Raw genomic sequence first — 21,458 nt, forward strand, 5'->3', positions numbered from 1 at the left:
CTAAGGAAAGACCTACCAGTAATAAAACCACATTGTCCCTTATGGAGTATCACATTCCTGTCCACCCAGTCCTAAATTCTGTCTTTCATCAATTTCCCCAATACCTTAACCACCACTCCTGAGATGCTGATTGGCCTATAATATGCTACTTCTGTTTTGGAGCATCTTTAAGCAGTGGGATTATTTTGCCCTCTTTCTACTCTATTAGTACTGAGGCTTAAATTAAACAGCTTGGTCAGAGAAGCTGATAATTCCCTTACAATTCTGCTAATACACAAGCTGATATGCCATCTAATAGCATGACTGTGTTTGTGTTGAAATTCTGCAATATTTTAAGTACCACGTTTTCTTCAATTTCTATTCAACTCTCAGTCAATGTCACATCTGGCATTGTAATGTCACCACTTAGATAGCATCCCTGCAAAATGCTCACTCATTAATTCAACTGTTTGGTTTGGTTCTTACCTCCCCACCATCATCATTATTTAGTCATCCTTCCATAGCCATTCCTCCTTTTACTTGCCACATAGCAAAAGCACTCTGTATGGTTTCTTTTGACTTGTCAGCTAGCTTTCTTCTCATAATCAGCTTTAGCCCTACTTACCATACTTTTTTGTGCCTTATACTCATGGACTGCTAATGGAAAAGTGACCATACCGATCACTTTTCCTTTATAATCCCTCCACAACCTTTTATTTGTGTGTAACTTCTGCTTACTTAAGCTATTCATCGACCTCATTCCTACCTGATTTATCCTTCTTACTTGGTATGCATTTAGATATTGCATTCTTCAAATGCCTCTTGACCATCTCCCATTTACCACCATCTCTTCTATCCAAATTTTTATGTCATGGCACTGCTGAAAGCTGACTCCTCAGCTTGTCATAATCTCCCAGGTCAAGACTACATTGGTTAAGTGTTAAGTTCTCTGATGCAGTGATCAGATCCTTGTTCAATCCTTGAGTAACTCTATCTAACAACCAGAATGTCACCAAATTTGGCAGGGAGACTAATCAAGACATAAGGAGGAGGATTCTGTGGGAAAAAAAAATTAGTTTGAAAAGTTACTGATAGGGGAAATATGGCACTGTTGTAGCCCAGGAAGCAAAGATTTGCATAAAATAAAGTTGAACACCTATTTTGCTGGTATCGTAAGAGCTATAAAGTAAAGGAAAAACTTCACAAACACATTCCTATTGATAGTAGTGTTCAACATGTGCCTCACTTTATCTTATCTCGCATTACTTATAAAGTTATTTTACCTTAATGAGTGCAATGCATCATCTGCACTTCATGAGTTTAGAACCTGCCGCAACTTGTGTAAAGGTCCTCTGTCAGCTAACACAGCTCATCATCATCAAATTCCTGACACTTACCCTCAAGGGATGTACAGGATATGATAGTACTACATGAAAAATTTACATCATTACTAATTTCCTATCTACAATTTTCCTCCAAATCAATCTATTACCTGTCAAGGCTAAAACATTGTCAGATCTTATATTTCTATCTTCTAAGCCACTTTTTACCATATCAATCCACCTATATCTTGGTCTTCCTCTGGGTCTTTTTCCTGCCAACCTGGCAGAAAACACTTGATGATTTGGAAGTTTGAAGAAACAGAATCTTTGGGTGTTCAACCTTCCAGAGGACAGAAACTATTGCCGCCACAGGTAATTGAAGAAGTTGCCACTACGACTGCCAACAGATCACACAAAAATGTTGCTGGTTTTGCAGTGCCCATGGAGTAGTGTGACAATTGGATATGCTTTATTCCACAGTATGGAAAATTTTGTGCAAAATTATTACACTCTATCCATACAAGATAAGCTGCATACAGCCACTGCTACACCATGATTATGATAAGTGACTGATATTTGCTCTGATGTTTCTGGTCATATTAGAAGTTGATGCTTGGCCTTGAAAAATTCTGTGGGTAGATAAGGCATCTTTTTTTATCTGAAAGGGACTGTATTTAGGCTTCACCCCATGTGCTCCAAGAACTCCTATTACACTCACTGAAAATTATCATTTGTGCGGCTTCACAGCAGATTTTATAATAAGGCCATTCTTTTTTGAGGACATCACTCTGACAGGACCAGTAACTTGTTCCATTACCACATGGAAATGATGTTATGTGTTGTCATTCTGCAACTTCAGCAATGACGATGTCTGGATGAGACCATTTTTATGCAAGATGGGGCACTCCCTACGTTGTACAGCAGTTTCTATAACGTCATTCACAGAAGAGTGATTAGTTGCTTCTTTCCAGTTGCATGGCCACCTCACTCCACTGATATTACCTCGTGTGATTTTTGGTTGTGGAGTTACCTGAAGGCCAACATCTATTGTGGCAGTGTCTTGAACCTGGCAACCTTTAAGGGATAACATATCACAGACTGTGACAAACATTCCTACTAACATATTATGTTCTGCTGTTGAAAATGGTGCATACAGGAAGCAGTGTCTGGTCCACGAGAATGGTGGCCACATTGAACCAGCTCCTCTTTCACGTGCGTGAACTCAGTGTGCCAGAGTTGCGTAACAGATTTGTGACAACACTTACACTTCAGTAACTGTAATATCGTAATTACTGTGCTAAATTATATTGATATTAAATATTTTATTGCTGTGTTATAAGTGCAACACATAAAGGTAATCTTTTATTTCATTTTAATCTTTGTTATTCATTTGTGTGTCCATTTTAATGCTTTTTTTACATTGCACAGCACCATATCCCCCCCCCCCCCCCCTCCCCATTGGTGACTTTTCAAACTAAATTTTTTTTTTTGCAGAATTCTTCCTGTCTTGATTAGTCTCCCTACAAATTTGGTGGCATTTTGGTTGTCGAGCTACATACAGCTTTGAATAGGGAAAGTTTAATTATGGCCACCCTGTATACAGTGGCGTATTTAGGTATAGGCCGGGGCTAGAGCGGCAAATTTTGAGGGGCAGCTGAAATTTCCAGGCTCTTATTTTTGTAATTATATTTATATTACGAATTTACAATATAAATAGGTTATTCATGTAAATCAACATGTTCATTAAATATGGGGAGCGGCACTTTCTGCGGACCTAGGGGTGGGAAATACCTAAATACGCCACTGCCTGTATATATACTCATAGTTGAAATCCCTCATAATAATTATTTGATCTGTACTCATCATGCTACTTTGCACATGCATATCTACATTCTCTCTTATATTTCCTGAATTATAGCAGTAACCAATTACATATTTAGTCCTGTTGGTATCTATCTCACACCAAATAGCATCAAATGTGAACTGTCCTCGATGTGCACTGATTCATTTGCAATCATAACTGTCTCAGTTCACCTCTATCATGCACTAGTAACTCTTTCATGTTTTCTCACATACCACACTTGTCACCTGCTAAATCATTTGTGCCAGCCAAAATAAACACCTCTTTATTTATTCTTTCACAGCATAACTTCAGTGATATCAGTGAATCATTTTGTATGGGAAATCACCATACAAAATCTGACACCACACTTTCATGCTTTTACTCTTCTATGCTCTTCTTCCTCTTTCCTTTCTTTTTCATCTGTATCATACATATCATTTTCTAGGCATTTCTCCAATGACACAATCTCAAGTTTGTTCTGTGAAGAACTCCATGTAAGTATGCTATCTTTTCCATTACCTTCTGGTCATTCTCTTCATTTATCCACCGCATTGTTTGTAAAGTCACTTGTACCGCATTGTTTGTAAAGTCACTTGTACCGCATGCAGCACTAACTGAACCAATTGTATTATCATGCATTTTATCTTTCAACTCACTGCTATCACTCCTCTTACTCTTTTCGTTTAGTCTTACATAGTGATCAGCATTCATTTCAGACAAATTATGGAAATCAACATGTTAGAATTTTTTATTTTATTTTATTTTATTTTATTTTTTATAGGACTGTGGGTAATCCAGGATCTTAACTCTAATATAACAACTCTCATATTAAATTAGGACATCAATTTTGCTGTAATAAAACTATCTATATGAAATTATTCTCTGATGTCATTAATAGAATATAGCTTTGATGTAGTTATTTTATTTATTTATTTAATTTAATTTTTTATTCTTTCACTAGAGGACAGGCCAGTAGAATAACTGTTGATCAAATCATTGTCTCTTTGGCATACTGTGTGTGAAATGTAGTGTAGCTTCTCTCTCTCTCTCTATATATATATATATATGTGTGTGTGTGTATATATATACCAGATGATGACCTTAATATGAAGGTCAAAAAGTCGAGAAATTAAAATAATTATTTCTGACATGGTTGTAGTTTCCATAATTTGTCTGAAATGAATTCTTCTTACTCTCTTCACACTTCTGGCATTCACTCACAAAACACTTTTGATAAACATGTTCTCCAGTTTTTCTCCTTCCAAAAATCTCTCGTTTTTCAAAGGCCACACATTTCGCACAATCTGCAGCGAAGGTCAAAGCTGTATAACTGAGAGGAGACCTCCACATAGCCTTTCAAGGAATGCGGAGAACCAACCAGGGCTTCTGACCTAATGTCCAATCTTCACCTTCTCGTGGTGCACCCTGTTTGGTATCTACTTTGATACTGAACGAACAAGGATGGGCTGGCAATTTGGGATTTAGCCGACCAAATTGTATTCTTATTGGTTAAACCAAAATAAAAAAAACGATGGTACAACATGACAAAATTTCATGCCGGCTGGGGCGTCGTCCGGTTAAACAAGGCCCCCGTTGTTTTCGCCAGGGAACCAGGGCGAACAGCGAAAAGTCAGCTACTGGAACAAATCTGAAAACAAACCCCAACTCAACATCACCAGAGTTAAAGATCGGTACTATCAACGTAAGAAGCCTGAATGGCAAAGAAATGGAGCTAGCTGAGGAATTAGATAAGTACCAGATCGACATAATAGGGGTGACTGAAACAAAAAAGACCAAAACTGGTGAGATCTTTCTGAGCAATAAATACAAAATGTTATATTCAGGCAATAACAATCAAGGAAAAGAAGGAGTAGCCATAGTATTCAACACAAAATACGAGGCTAATCTTCTTGAATGGCAGTCAGTCTCAAGTAGAGTAATGTGGGCAAATATGAGAATGGGGAACTGGACAATGAGACTTATTTGTGCCTATGGTCCCACAGAAGGCTCTACTAAGGTAGAAGTGGAGGAATTTTTTGAGGCTTTAGAAAAAGCAACTGACACAATGAAAAAGGAAAAGTTGGTCCTTGTTGGGGATCTAAATAGTAGAGTAGGAAATGATTCTGAGACATACAAAAATATTTTGGGAAAATTTGGAGAAAAGAGCAAAGCTAATAATAATGGCAAATATCTGTTGGATTTCTGCTCAGGACATGGACTGGTTATTACTAACACCATGTTCCAACATAAAAATGTGCACAAATTCACATGGAGAGAAGAGGCTAGGAATAAGAAAAGTCTCATTGACTATGTTATTGTTGATAATGTTTTTCTCCCTGGTACAGGACACCAGAGTGTACAGAGGAAAATTGAATTTCATATTGAAAAGAATAACATGTAAGAAAGTTTTAAAGCGAATAAAAGTTGAGCAGCTCTCAGATGTGAACTGTAGACTAAAATACAGAAAGATTATTGAAAAGAAAATGAAAGAGTTTGAGAACAGGAATCAAACCTTGAAGATTCAGTGGCAAACTCTGAAGAAAACATTGATTGATTCTGCCAGAGAGGCATGTGGTGAGGTTGTGTGCAAGGATAAAAAAATCAGAACACCCTGGTGGACACGGGAAGTTAAAGAGGCAGTGAAGGAGAAGAAGAAAGCATATCAAAAGTTCCTGGCAAATAAGTCAGCTTTTACTCTTACAGAATACAGAGACAAATGTAAGAAAGCTAAACAGTGTGTAAAACTAGCTAAACTAAAGTCATGGGAGGACTTTGTCAAGAATATAGAAAATAAATATCAAGAAGGTGGCAAAATATTCTGGAGGTTGTTGAAGAAGCTTATGAATGGAGGAAAGAGTGCTGTAACAGGAGTTAGAGATGATAAAGGTGACATGAAAACAGGAGAAAAAGATATCCTTGAAGTATGGAGTAATTACTTTGAAAAACTGCTAAATGAAGAGGCGTGAACAGATGGCATCAATGGCAATATCATATTAAAAATGAGGATATTAGGAAAGAACTTGACATTGTGTGCATCCAGGAATGCATTAGCAGAGCCAATCTCAGGTGGTATGGTCACTTAAATAGAATGGGAGAGGAAAGATTAGCAAAACAAGTGTTCTCTGCCAGGTTGGCAGGAAAACGACCCAGAGGAAGACCAAGATATAGGTGGATTGATACGGTACAAAGTGCCTTAGGAGTCTTGACAAGTAACAGACTGATTTGGAGGAAAATTGTAGATAGGAAGTTAGTAATGATGTAATTTTTTCATGTAGTACTGTCATATCCTGTACACCCCCTTGAGGGTACATGGCAGGAATTTGATGATGATGATGATGATAAAATTGGCCACTATTATTTTGTGCCTCAGTGCCATGGTGCACAATACTGTGTAAGAAAACAAATATCAAACTTTAAAAATCAGAATATTAAACACACTATCCTTACAGTTAATTATACATACACTCATAAATATAGTGATGCAAAAGGACTTAATTGACACTAAAGACTTCCAAAAATAACTTGAAATTCACCATTTGCTCCATCTTCTGCCCTCTTGTGTCATTCTTCAGAGTCCTCCAAAATTTCTGAGATTCCTGAAGAGATGATTCTTGAGGAATTTTTTTTTCTCAGTACTTTTAATATCCGAGATGGAAAGGGTTTTGCTGTGATCCTGTGTTCTGGTTGCATGAGGGATTAGGGTGTGCATGTATTATTTTATCTATTTTATATGGGCTGTAACTTTTGGCTAATGTTGTAAAGACGCCTAAGTTCTGTTTAAAGGGCTGTGTCAATTGAACAAATTGTCCTAGCTTAATAAGCATTTAGGGGGATGCCATACTTTTGGCAAGGGTGGTGGTGTGATTGTTTATATAAGTATCTTCCTGTATGAGTGGGTTTTCTCTGTTTGCAAAAGGATAATGAATCATTAGGAAGTTATGGTCCATAATAAGTTACATTTTCCATGTCATTACTATATCTAGATACAGGAGACAGTTATTACCTTCTTTTTCTTGTGGTCACTGCTCCTCTGAATTGGTAAACTCCTCTACTTGCTGTTGGGGTTGTTAAAACAAGAACAGCAGCTGCTCAACATCATTTTTCAGTTCAACTGCAAACCCATTGAACCAGCTTATTGTATTTCTCACTTTTATTCCATCTATCTCTCTTCTCTAGAACACCTTCCCCATAATGTTTCCCAACAACTTCAATCTCCAGCTCCTTTAACACCCCACCGGCAATGTGGATGAAATAGTGAGAGCAAATTGCACTTCTTATCCATATTATTCAATGGAAGTTACAGAATTGTATCCAGATTTAGCATGACGTCTATAGACGTCATGGCCAGTTTGGGGGGGGGGGTTAAGAAAAATGTCAGTAGATCTCTTCTTGGCTTTGTCGTATACTTCTTCCAGATCTACAAAACTTAAATACAGATTCTTGTTATATTCCCATGATTTCTCAACTATTAGTCTTAAAGTAAAACATCTATTTGGCCTGAACCCAGCTTATTTTTCTCCAAGATTCCCTTACACAATTTGTCTAAGCCTTTTCTCAAGCATACTTGCATAAATCTTACCAGGAATCAGTGGGAATCATCATCATCAAATTCTTAACATGTATCCTCAAGAGGTGTATAGGATATGATAGTACTACATGAAAAAATTATATCATTACTAACTTCCGATCAACAATTTTCCTCCAAACCAATCTGTTACCTAGCAAGACTCCAACATTATTAGAACTTATATTTCTTATCTTCTAAGGCACTTTTTACTGTACAGTCCACCTATATTTTGATCTTCCTTTGGGTCTTTTTCCTGCCAACCTGGCAGAGAACACTTGTTTTGCTAATCTTTCCTCTCCCATTCTGTTTAAGTGATTAGCCTGAGATTAGCGCTGCCAATGCATTCCTGGATACTGACAATGCTAAGTTCTTTCCTAATATCCTTGTTTTTAATATGATATTGCCAATGATGCCATCTGTTCAATCCCCTAATCTTTCTCAGGATTCATATCTGCGGTCTGGTCTTTGGTCAAGTGTTTTATTTTTGACCCAGCTCTCAGATCCATAAGTTAAAATTGGCTTGAATACTGTCTTGTATACAGCTAATTTAGTGTTTTGGCTAATTTCTCTCTTATTCCATATAAATTTGTTTAGTTGACTTCCTACCATTCCAGCTTTGTTGATTCTGTTGTCTATTTTCATATTTAGTTTACCATCTTCATTAAAAATCATGGCTAAGTAGCCGAAATATTTTACTTGGTCTGTAAGTTCTCCATTTACAATGCAGATGATATTTTCAACTTCTGCATATTTTCATTGTCTTTGTTTTATTATTGCTAACCTTCATCATCATCATCAAATTCCTGACAGGTACCCTCAAGGGGGTGTACAGGATATGATAGTACTACATGAAAAATTTACATCATTACTAACTTCTTATCTACAATTTTCCTCCAAATCAACCTGTTACCTATCAAGACTCCAACATTATCAGATCTTATATTTCTATCGTCTAAGGCACTTTTTACTGTATCAATCCACATATATCTTGATCTTCCTCTGAGTCATTTTCCTGCCAACCTGACAGAGAACACTTGTTTTGCTAATCTTCCTCTCCCATTCTGTTAAAGTGACCATACCACCTGAGATTAGCTCTGCTAATGCATTCCTGGATGCTGACAATGTCAAGTCTTTTCCTAATATCCTCGTTTTTAATATGATATTGCCATTGATGCCATCTGTTCACACCTCTAATCTTTCTCAGGACTCTCATATCTGTGGTCATCTCTGGTCTTTGGTTAAGTGTTTTACTTCTGACCCAGCTCTCAGATCCATAAGTTAAAACTGGTTTGAACACTGTTCAAACAGTGTATACAGATTAGTATACAGCTAATTTAGTGTTCAGACTAATTTCTCTCATATTCCACATGAATTTATTCAATTATTTACTCAACTGTTTGTCATAACGTGAAAATCTGATCCTGACAGCCTCTATTTGGCCTGAATCCAGCTTGTTCTTCACCAAGCTTTTCTTCCACAATTCTTCTCAACCGTTTCTCAAGTATACTTGCATAGATCTTGCCAGGAATACTCAGTAGGGAAATACCTCTGTAATTCTCACATTCAGTTTTATTTCCCTTTTATATATAGGTACTATGAGAGCTCTACTCCAATCATCGAGAATTTGCTCCTCTGACCAGGTCGAATATCATCTACTCCTGCTGCCTTTCCACATTTCAAGCCTTTGATTGCTTTTTCTACTTCTAGTATGGATATGTATTCCTGACTGTATGCCATTTGAGTGTTTTTTACCACTGTGCTATCACTGCGTGTTTCATTTAGCAATTTTCCGAAGTAATTACTCCGTACTTCAAGGATATCTTTTTTTTTTTTCCTTCTGTTTTCATGCCACCTTTATCATCTCTAACTCCTTTTACAGCACTCTTTCCTCCATTTCTAACCTTCTTCAACAACCTCCAGAATATTTTGCCTCCTTCTTGATATTTATTTTCTATATTCTTGCCAAAGTCTTCCCATGACTTCTGTTTAGCTAGTTTTACACAGTGTTTAGCATTCTTGCATTTGTCTCTGTATTCTCTAAGAGCACAAGCTGACTTATTTGACAGGAACTTTTGATATGCTTTCTTCTTTTCCTTCACTGCCTCTTTAACTTCTTGTGTCCACCATGGAGTTCTGATTTTTCTATCCTTGCAGACACCTCACCACAAGCTTCTCTGGATGAATCAATCAGGGTTTTCTTCAGAGTTTGCCATTGAATCTCCAAGGTTTGGTTCCTGTTCTCAAACTCTTTCATGTGTTCTTCAATAATCTTTGTGTATTTTAATCTACAGTTCATGTTTGAGTGCTACTCAAATTTTATTCGCTTTAAAACTTTCTTACATGTTATTCTTTTCAATATGAAATTGAATTTTATCCCTCATGACTAAATAGTGATCACTTCCAATTTCAAATCCTGTGTACACTCTGGTGTCCTGCACCAGGGAGAAAAACATCACTATCAACAATAACATAGTCAATGAAACTTTTCTTATACCTTGCCTCTTGTTGAATACTATGGTTACTCCTTCTTTTCCTTGATTGTTATTGCCTGAATGTAACATTTTATATTTATTGTTCAGAAAGATCTCACCATGATGCTGATCTTCATACTATACCTATTACAACAGTTATTGAATTTAGTCAGGGAATCTTGCAGAGTTGTAGCGAATTTATTCAGAGGTATGACATCATCCACATAAAGCAAAGAGCTTTATGTGGATGAGAAAAGAGCTGAGATTAACATCTCCAATTTTGATATCAGGTTTAATACCACTTTCCTTCATAATGTTATTCATATGATAATGAATAACAGAGGTGACAATGTACATCCTTGTCTGACACCAGATTTAATATTAAACCACCTTCCTGTACTTCAATTCTAACTGCTGACTTACAACTCAAATAAAGACTAAGTATTGCATGATATAATGCCCAATTGACACCATACAACTCTAGCGTTTTGATAGCTTTTCTCTCGCTACCTTGTCCTATGCCTTTTCCAGATCTGCAAAACGTAAATACAGATCTTTGTTATATTCCCATGACTTCTCAACTATTTGTCGTAAAGTGAAAATCTGATCCTGGCAACCTCTATTTCACCTGCATCCAGCTTGTTCTTTACCAAGCTTCCCTTTCACAATCCTTCTGAACCGTTTCTCAAGTATACTTGCATATATCTTACGGAATACTCAGTAGAGAAATACCTCTGTAATTCTCACATTCAGTTTTATTTCCCTTTTTATATATGGGTACTATGAGAGCTCTGCTCCAATCATCTATTCTTCTGTCCAGGCCTTCTGACCTATGCAGTGTAGCCACTATATGACTTTTATACCTCCATACCTGAGCATTTCTGGTCGAATATCACCCACTCCATACTGCCTTGCCACATTTCAGGGTTTTGATGGCTTTTTCTACTTCAAGTGTATATGTATTCAGTAATTCTTACATTGTTTGATTGCAATTTTTATAGATTTGGTACTATGAGAGCTCTGTTTCAGTCATCTGGAATTCGATTTTCTAACCTGGCTTTTAAATTACGCACTGTAGCCACTGCACCACTTTTGTACTTTCATGTTTGAGCATTTCGACGAAGCTCTTTAGTTGAAAAGACCTGGGTTTGATTTTCATCTATGAATTGAAGAACCATTATCTGGTCTCTTTTGACTAAAGGTGAATTAGTTGATCTCATATGGGGTAGAGTGGTTTTTCACCTGGAAACGTGTTTTTTTTGTCCCTAAGAACAGGCAAACTGGCCTCGTGAACACACACTAGATTTACAGCCATGAATACTGATGACATTATATGGAATAGATACGGTCCTCACCACATATTGTTATCACCGTAGTTAACCATCAATCATATCATGGTAGTCCATGATATGACTCATGGCACTTGAATTTGATATGTTAAGAAAATGAAGCTTGGATGCTTATTCAAATGTACATTTATTGCATTAAGTTTTGAAGGTGAAAATCCATACATGTCATATAAGATGACTCCAGATTTTACACTTAATGATAGCTTCTTGCACATTAATTTTTGCATTTAATATAATGTAGTCATAGGAGTCACTTTAGATATTTTCATTACTGTAATTTATTTTATAAATAATATCATCCCATGTGAAATGATTGATAAAATAGTTTGACATTTATACTGGTCTTCTGGTTCAACTTATTAGAACACAGCTACACAGTATGTTACTCCAGAAACTGCACGATTGCTTGAGGATGTTTTCCATTGCCAAATTCAAAGGTTCAGATTTTATATCTGGAGTCTAAGATTTTTTAGCAGTGTTTTTTGATTTCAAGTTTTAATTTCTTATATGCTGACATATATGGTAAACATACACTCTTTACATAATTATGTTTTTCTTTTCTTTTCATAGAATTTCACTCACTTTGTCTTGAACATATTTGCCATGATTGATTTTAAAAGTGTAACAATAGTACAGGCATAAAAGACCAAAGGATTGACATTGCAGATATGGCATCATGAGTTGAAATAGTGCAGTATGATCTATCATTACTAAAGTCCTGCCAAGGTTTAGTAAAAATATACAAAAATTAAATATAAAATAAATTTTAAAAAATTAATGTCTTATAATAACAACTTCCTTGTCCCTACTTGTTAATCTGTTCTTCACTAGCCATGTAATCGTATGGGCTACCTTAGCAATATGACCCCCTCTAAACTTTAATTCTGTCGACCACTACCTCTAAATCTCTAGCTTCGTTTATTTCTTAGAGTACAGTGCTGTCATTGTGATACATGGCTTGTAATCTCTTTATCCCAAAATACATAACTTTACGTTTATCTACATTAAACTGATACCCATTAACTATTACTTTGCCTAATTTCCCATAATCAGCAAACTGAATATTTGCTTTCAGGTTACTTCCTATATATCTACAAATTAAACAGCAATGGTCCTTTTTTTGCCCCGATTCTGTCCCTCCATTATACCACTTTTTGATATCTGTCTACCCTCTTATCTACTTAACTAGTAGATAAGAGGATTTGACAGAATACCACATGGAACTCTGTTATGCCTTTGCAAAATCATCCTGTAGCAATTTCCTTTATCCAATTCAGTCTTTACTATATTATAAAAAGTTGGTAAATTACTAAGGCATTACTGACCTTTCACAAAGCCATGTTGATCCTCGTATCATCATCAACAACCATGGGTCCAATGCTCGTAGGCATCTGCTGCCATCTTGATATGATTCTTCCATTGCATTCTATTTTGTGCAAGATGACTCAGTTTGTGTATAGAGTTTCCGCACCATTTGATGATGTCATCGCCCCATTCTCTGTTTGGTCTTTCTCTTTTGTTCTTTCCTTCAGTCATTCCAAACAGCAATGTTTTTAATTTTCTCTCCTCATTCATTCTACATATATGGCCAAATAGACATAGTTTCCTTTTGATTATTTTCTGGATCCTCGTATAGTATCATATTTTTATCTATCCATTCTTGGATTCTCTTTTTTATCAATTTTTCTAGTACTTTTACCACTATGTCTGAGATACTGATTTGTCTGTAATTTGCTACTGCAGTTTTAGAACCTCCTTTATGCAAGGGAATTATTTTGCCTTCTTTCCACTCCCTTGGAACTCTACTAGACTTGAGACTTAAAGAGCCTAGTCAAAGGCTTTGCCAGTTCTCTTGCACCTTCTTGCAATATCCTAAGAACCACCAATTCATCCATGAATTGGTGGTTCTTAGGATATTGCAAGAAGTTCCCACATCACTGTTCCCACATTAGTGTCTGTCACATAGGTTAAAGCAGTAACCTCACTAGGATGATATACCTTTGCAAAGTGGTCACTCAGTAACTCAACTATTTTTTCTGCTTCTGTCTCTTTGTAACCATCATCACTCATTAAAGTTAATCTTCCATAGTCATTCTTCCTCTTACTTGCCACATTACAAAAGAACTCTTTGGGATTTCCTCTGTCTTGCTTGGCTAGATTCTTCTCATAATCTAATTTTGCCTTCCTTGCCATGCTGGTCTTCTTTCTCTTTATATACCCTCCACAGCATTTTCTTCTTCTTCAGCTTGTGCTTAATGATATTACTCATCCATTTAACTCCTACCCGATTAACCCTCCTTACCCTAGGTATACAATTTAGTACTGCTTCCTCTAGGTGATCCTTAACTATATCCCATGCACTACTAACATCCTTACCCTGCAATGTTTTATGTCATGGTACAGATTTAAGCTTTTTGCTAAACATATTTTAATCACCTGCCTTTTTGTTCCACAAATATCCCTTCTTGATAGAATATTCTTCATGTTTTGCAATCTCCAAAGTCAAAACCATTCACCAATGAATATAAATAAGGTCCAATGCTCCCCCACCCATAGTCCTCGCCATCATTTGGTCCCTTAAGTAATTATCTCTTAGCAGATATATAAATTTTATTTACTAAAATAAAGAGCCAAAAGGCTTCACTTCGGCGATGCAAAATTATATAAATTAAGTGGATGTTAAATCCAACATCATTTCAAAGCTGAATACAGAAACTATAAAAGTTTTGTGCAAAAATTGACCAGAGAGCTTGCAGGAATACTCACCACCATAATATGGTGGTGAGTATCCCATATCTACAAGAATTACTATCATCCACAGAGATTCAATCACACGCAAGGCCTGCCAATACAGCAAACTAAAGCTGAAGACTTCGAGACAACTAAATCATTTGACCTTTTTAAAACACTGCCGGGATAATGAGGTAATCCCGAATTGTGTAAAATTCAAGCACCGTTTCTCTTCACAGAAGGCTCTCCGCATTTATAACTGTGCCAGCTTCGCCCTACTACGAGAACAAATCACCTCTATGTGTGTTCTTCTTGCCGACGTAAACAAAGCTATTCGGGCGCTAGAGGAGGAGCTTTCTGGCATGCTGAACCACGACCTTTGGATGATTCTCTATGACGTCTCGTGTGCTTTGACAGCAAAAGAATTTGAAAAGATACGAAGTCGGCACATCAAGAAATTTGAAAACTTGAAAAAGGACTACTTCTGAACCTCAACTACTTCTCGACACTGTAATCAACCTTTTGTCCACCACTTTGAAGCCTGAAGTACTCAACACACTGGCACGTGGCCACAATTTCGCCATAACTCCAAGGAAAATACCGACCGAAGAAATAATGATTCAGATAGAACGTGGTATCCGTAACCTTCCAAACCATATCGCGAACAACGTCAGACTGGATGTAGCCGGTGTCCTCACCAAAGCAAGACCACCGAAAACCAACCTATCTAAAGGAGAATATAAAGCGCTAATAGAAATGAAGAAAAACAAAGAAATAGTAATCACCAAAGTGGATAAAGGAAATGCCACCGTAGTTCTCAACCAAACCGACTACACAGGTAAGCTTAATGCTTTATTGTTAGATTGGGCTACCTACCTCCCTATTGAGTATAATCCCACCAGCTCCCAAATTAGAACACTCCAAAGGCTCCTTAAGAAGGTCACTTCTTGGCCTGTGGAAGTTACCAACAAACTAAAACCTTTTAACTTCAGGACTCCCCTAATTATATGGACTTCCAAAAATACATAAACAAAATGAATGGCATTGATTCCCCCACATACAAATTAGCCAAACATTTAGCCAAAGCGCTCACACACTATACTGGCAACACACCATCATGCATAAAAAACTCAGCCCACTTCAAAGCCAGTATAGAAAACCTCTCACTCCAACATACTGACTTTATGGTCAGTTTTGACGTCTCCTCCCCATTCACAAATGTCCCACTCAAGGAAACCTTAGAGCCCATCCAAGCCAAATTTCCTCCCAATATCTCAGCCCTATTTCAGTTCACAATGAACACGGGCTATTTCGTTTGGCAAGGAAAATTCTACAAACAGATAGAGGAGACTGCCATGGGTTCACCACCCTCCCTGGCCAACTTTTTATGGAGACTTTTGAAGAGAAAGCCTTAAACTCAGCCCCACAGAAACCCAATATTTGGCTTTGCTATGTTGATGATGTGTTTGCTATTTGGAAAATGGCTCAGAGACACTCCACTCCTTCTTAACACACTTAAACAAGTCCACTTAAATCCAGTTCACCTTGGAAAAAGAAGAAAACAACAGACTCTCTTTCCAAGACAATCTAATCACTCACCAGCCTGATGGATCCTTGGTTTTCTCTGTTTACAGAAAACCCACCCATACAGGCAGATACATTCACCAGCAATCCCCCCCCCCTCACAACAATATGGGGTTGTAAAAACACCATATAATAGGGCAAAATTAATCTGTTCAGATGACAATGCCCTAACCACTGAACTAAACCACATCCTTAACACTTTCTTATCCAAAAATCCAAAAAATATTAAAACCTCCCCCAGACCTACCTGGTGTATACCAGGTCCCTTGCAGTTGTAAACTGTCCTACTTTGGCCAAACAGACAGGACAGCAAATGTCAGGATTTCAGAACACAAAGACTGCATCTGGTTTCACCAGTACAGTCACTCTGGTCTGGCAGACCATGCTCTGGATACCTGCCACAGAATACGTTGGAAGAAAGCCACGTTAATACACTGCAGCAAATTTAAATATGAAAGACTGTTCATGGAATCAGCCTAAGCTCTAAAAAAACTTCCTAAACCTCAACAAATTTGGGTGCATGAGACTGCCTCAAATTTGGGAAGCCTGCATCGTGAGAACTTCAGCCCACCAGCCAAGACAACCCAATATAGCTCGCTAGGGGGCACCTTTAGGACTCAAGGAACAACGTTAGTTGTCTCTCTTCTGCCTCATTTGCTTTTTTTTGTAGTGCCTGCGTGCATGTGTCATAGTTATGTTCCCATGAAGATGGTAATGTGACATTGCCGAAATATAGAAAGTATTCATTAAAGTTTCTTTTATTAATATTCCAGTCTATATTGTAAATTCCTTAAATAATTTATTAGTCACTAGTCAAAGGGCATTTTACCTTAATTTTGCTGGTGGGGAAGTTGTAAGCTTAAAGTACATTCAATACATATTTATTTTAAATGAATTTATTAATACAAAATTCTACTTACAAACTTAAGTATGTACTTAAAACATTAATCTGATACTTGACATTGCAGATATTTAACTAACTTATTATAATCTGGCACGTAACTGGAATTTCCGGTTCTTAGGCAGTTGTCTAAATGAGAATCATTGAGATGTGATCGATACATGGATTTCAAATACTTCATATTTGAAAAAAAAAAGCACAGTAAGAATATATTTTAAGAACACATTTTCTTAAAATAGGGATAGCTATTTTTATCAACTAAATTCCAAATGTTTCCTTATTTTGATGTGATCTTAATATTATATCATTTTATAATTGTCACTTTGTCACTCTAGAAAAGAATTCAGGCTACTAGCCTAGTGCGACAGAAGTGCATAACCTATAACTGGTGATGTGCAGTTTGCATGTGTACTATAAAATTTGAAGGTTGTTCAATGCTTCAATATCTGGTACAGTGGCGGGCACTTTAAAAATGCTTCACAGGCACTTGGGTGTCTGCAAGCCCTGTGTTGCCGACCCCTACTCTAAAGAAAAAATAGTATGCAGAAATTTAAATATAAAACATACAAAAATTCAAAACATTTGGTAAGTTGCTCAAAGGTCAAGAGATAATCGAGCATTATGGTGGGGACATAGACACACATGATTAATAAGAGCTGGAAAAACAAAATTTTCAGATAAAAAATTAAGGGGATAAAAATCCCTTGTTGTTTTACAGCCAGTAAGCGAAATTCTAAGATCGAGAACCACGATCTATGAGTTTCATGCTGAAGAACTATCGGCGAATCCAAATGTAAGTGACCACTTCGTATTACAACACCAAGGCAACTCGAAGCAAAGGTGGAGCAAGTTCCCTCACCATCCTTGATATTTTCTCATAATGTAAAAACACAGCTCCTAGGAAATGTAATACTATCATTATATTATATACCGGTTTCAACCTTTTTTGAGGTCTCATCAGTGAGTAGGTAGACCTGGATGATATCAAAGTTTAAGTGAAAAGAACTTACATACCTTCACTATACAAATGCCGTCAGGTGTGCCTATATATTATAACTAAGATGAAAAGCCAAACGGCTGTCTGGCTTTTCAAAATTTTCAGATTTTCTGACCAAGGCTTTGGAGCCTGTTGCAGGTGACTTGTACTAAACTTTGCATTGCAATGAAAGAACATAGTGCTTTGTGATTAACCAGTGCACATTATTTCTGGAATAGTTAGTCATGAACCACTATAATTATGTCAATTTCCATCACAGCAAAAGTTGGATTGTGTGTGTGGGGGGAAGAATTCCACGATGAATGATACAATCATTATTGGTGTTATAATTAGCCACTTTTCATTACATGTCAAAAAACAAACCAGAAATAATTAATTGTAACACAAAAGCAACAACAAACAAGTTGATAGTCTGTCAACAGTGAGTTTGTGGAACCTATTGCTGAGTGCACACACCATTTTATTTTGATACAAATGAATAGTTTCATCACTCATATTGACTTTTTTTGCAACCGTCTGACATGTTTTTGGCTTGATTCCAATTCAGTAGTATGTGCATTGCATCATTAGTGATATTTGATTGTCCCTTACAGGGTGTGATGACTCTTGCTAAGCATTTTTGTATGTTCACTCACTGTATTTTCTTCAGGTGTCATATTTTGCTGGTTGTTAGTATAGTTGATGCCAAGTTTACTCTTAAAGTAAACATGTTCAAGAATTAATGCGCGTGCGTGCACTGCTTGGAAAGAAATAAATGGACATGCCCCATGGCCAAGGTGTATCGTGCCATACAACCATGTTGCAGGTCTATCTGTTTCACAAATTGGGTCATCCCAGGTCAATAGTCAGTGATATCATACTGAGATGGAAATGCAAGAAGTCAACTGTAAGTGCTAACTGCAGTTGACAATCTATGACACTCATCAAATGTGACTGTTGAGTGCTACAAAAGATAATATGTAAAAAAACTGTCATTTGTCAGCTGACACATTGAATGCAGAGTTCCAAGCATCGATTGGAACACTAATATGTACAAAATATTCAGAACCAAGGCTTGCAACATGGGTTTCTATGGTAGGACCACAATATGCAAGCCCCCACATCACCTGAATGAACATGCAGCATTGTCTTCACTGGTGCAAAGAGTGTGTACAGTGAGACTGGAAACTGGGAAAACTGTGTTATGGAGCAATGAATCATGCTAAACTATCTACCATGCAGATGGATGTGGCTGATGCAGTGAACGTCTCTTACCATAGCGCATAATCCCAACTATGAAATTTAGAGGTAGTGGTATGATGGTATAGTTCTGTTTATCCTGGTTTGGTCTCTGAATTTGTTTTGTGGTACCATAAACATTGAACTCAGAGAGGTATCTGAACATTCTGGACAATGCAATCTTCCTACTTTGTGGAGTTTCTATGAAACTGACCATTATCTCTTTCAGGCAAGACAGCTCACTGTGTCATAAGGCTGCTTGCTGCAACTGCATGGCTTGTGGACATGAACATCACCACATTTAACTGGTGTCCACAGAGTCCCGATCTCAACCCTACTTTGTGAACACCTGTGGGATGAATTGAAGCATCAGGTGAGTTCAAGGGACATCTCGGTCATTGCAGTGACAGGAGGTCCTACATCTTATAAGGTGGGAAGCATGACTGTTTGTTCCTCACACTATGGTGTCCATTAACGTCTTTCCAAGCAGAGTGTGTGTGTGTGTGTGTGTGTGTTGTCAGTTTTTACTGAGCTGCACTTCACATTTGCTAGGTAACAGCTAATTCAGCATCATTTGTGCTTTGTAAGTGTATCAACAGATGTGGTGTTGTAGTGTATCCACGATGACTTCTAAATAATATTGTCAAAATATTAACTTTGCAAAAACTACATTCAATATTTATACTCCTTGTTTTTTTGCAGTAGTGTTTTTTACATTAAAGTTGTAGCAGATAGATGCTTCTTAGTTTCTGTTGATAATTCATTTCTTTATGTAATATTTGTTCTGTTCTGTCACTGGAATAGGTAAACAATGTTAGCATTGTTTACCTATTTTCAAAATATCTCTACATGTACCATTTAACTTCTGAGATGATAATGCTGAATGATTTGTAAATGGCATGTAACTTGCATGAGAAAATTAATTTTTTATTTAACATATAAAACTACATCATGAATTTCAGTTGTTTTTTTTTTTTTCATATACAAGTTAAATCTTAATAAGATATAATTTTGAGATTAAAATACAATTTAATATTATGATATACATCTAAAGAAATTTATGTTTTAGTGTTTGCAGTATTTGACAGAACATGCGCAAGATGTGAAGAAGATTGAGAAATTGACCAGTCAGTTGATGAGACACATGGCCTCAAAAGAAAAATAATATTTAGATATGCAAATAATTATGGGTACATATTACACAACTGCCAAAATACTCTTTTTGTATGCTAAGATTTGATTAAAGTTGTATATGCCATAAATTTGATTCCTGAATAGCTGATTATTAAAAATTTGCAAAACATGCTCTCTCTCTTTAAAGCAAGAGCAGCAAACATGTGATTATATCAGTATTGTAGTTTGTCTTTTATTGCTGAAGGTTATAATTGTTAATAACAATACCCCCCCCCCCCCAAAAAAAGACAGAATTTAGGATTGTTGCGTGTGATATTTAAAGCCACAGAGAAGAAAATACTTTCTTCTCTGTGGCTTTAAATATCCATTCAATATGAGACTGCAGCTTTAAGATCAGCTATTATTAACCACTATACCATAGAGTGCATGCATTACTCACTTACTCTTGCAGATTTAATTTATTCTGTTCTAATAGAAGCATCCATTGTTGGATTAAGTGCAACACAGGTGTGATATGAGGTTGTTTTGAATTGCTTGGCAAACTTGAAATCACAGTTATTAACTTTATTTACACTTGATGCTTTTTTTATGTATTTTTCAAGAGGTAAATGAACTTAATTTCAGAGGTAAGTAGCTATACTTTGTGTATAACTTATTTATAAAGTACATTATACTTGACAAATTGTATGTATTGTCTTAATCCTTACCCAAGTGTGAGCAAACAAAGGTTGTGTGTGAAGTAACTTCACGAGATTTTTTGCACATAAAATCCTACAACTTTCTATGATGAAGAGTATTTTACTAATGTGATACACCATTTTTCTACTTGTATATGGAAAATATGAATTCTGTATTGATTCAACCACAGTATCTTCCTGGGTCTGGCTTACACTGATGAGACCTCATATCAGTTGAAACTGGTCTGTAGTGATCCTTCCCATAACGTAGCAATATACACATCCATAAGGAAGTGTTCTTTTGCATTATAGGATAACAAAGCAATTGATGTGAAGCCAACAGCCCCTATATACAAGTAGACTTGTTGTGAAGATACTTTGCATGCACACTTTCTGTGTTTACAATTAATTAAGGATTAAAACAAGAATATAGCACACAGTGCTTTCTTTACAGAAGGAATCATGTAAAGTGTCAAGTTTTGGATGAATTGTGTAAGTTCGGATAGTTCAGGTGGAATGTAGTTAAGGTTAGCATTGCAGCACTGGTTTAGATGCTTGCAAGTAGTGGTGCTCATAAGTGAAAGCAGAGATGAAAAAAGTGTCTTGATTGTATTTTTTGTGCAAGATTTTTTCTGATCAGCAGTGTTACTGTATTTTTTTCTTCATGATAAATTTCATTGTTGGTA

The 21,458-nt window shown here is 36.6% G+C and overlaps 1 protein-coding gene across 3 annotated transcripts in view; it reads left to right on the top strand.

The window, feature by feature from the left end:
- The window catches only part of Srp9 (signal recognition particle 9), a 66,082-nt gene extending 45,859 nt beyond the window's left edge, over nt 1-20,223 (top strand). For all 3 annotated transcript variants that reach the window (XM_090399417.1, XM_090399418.1, XM_090399419.1), the window contains exon 4: nt 20,031-20,223. In XM_090399417.1, coding sequence (XP_090255543.1) covers nt 20,031-20,126 — 96 coding nt within the window. In that variant the 3' untranslated portion in view covers nt 20,127-20,223. The remainder of the gene's footprint in view (nt 1-20,030) is intronic.
- Nucleotides 20,224-21,458: the final 1,235 nt, after the last annotated feature.

Source organism: Typopeltis vanoorti, chromosome 10, assembly GCF_054136105.1.
Source record: "Typopeltis vanoorti isolate ZY-2024b chromosome 10, IOZ_Tvanoo_1.0, whole genome shotgun sequence".
NCBI lineage: Eukaryota > Metazoa > Arthropoda > Arachnida > Uropygi > Thelyphonidae > Typopeltis > Typopeltis vanoorti.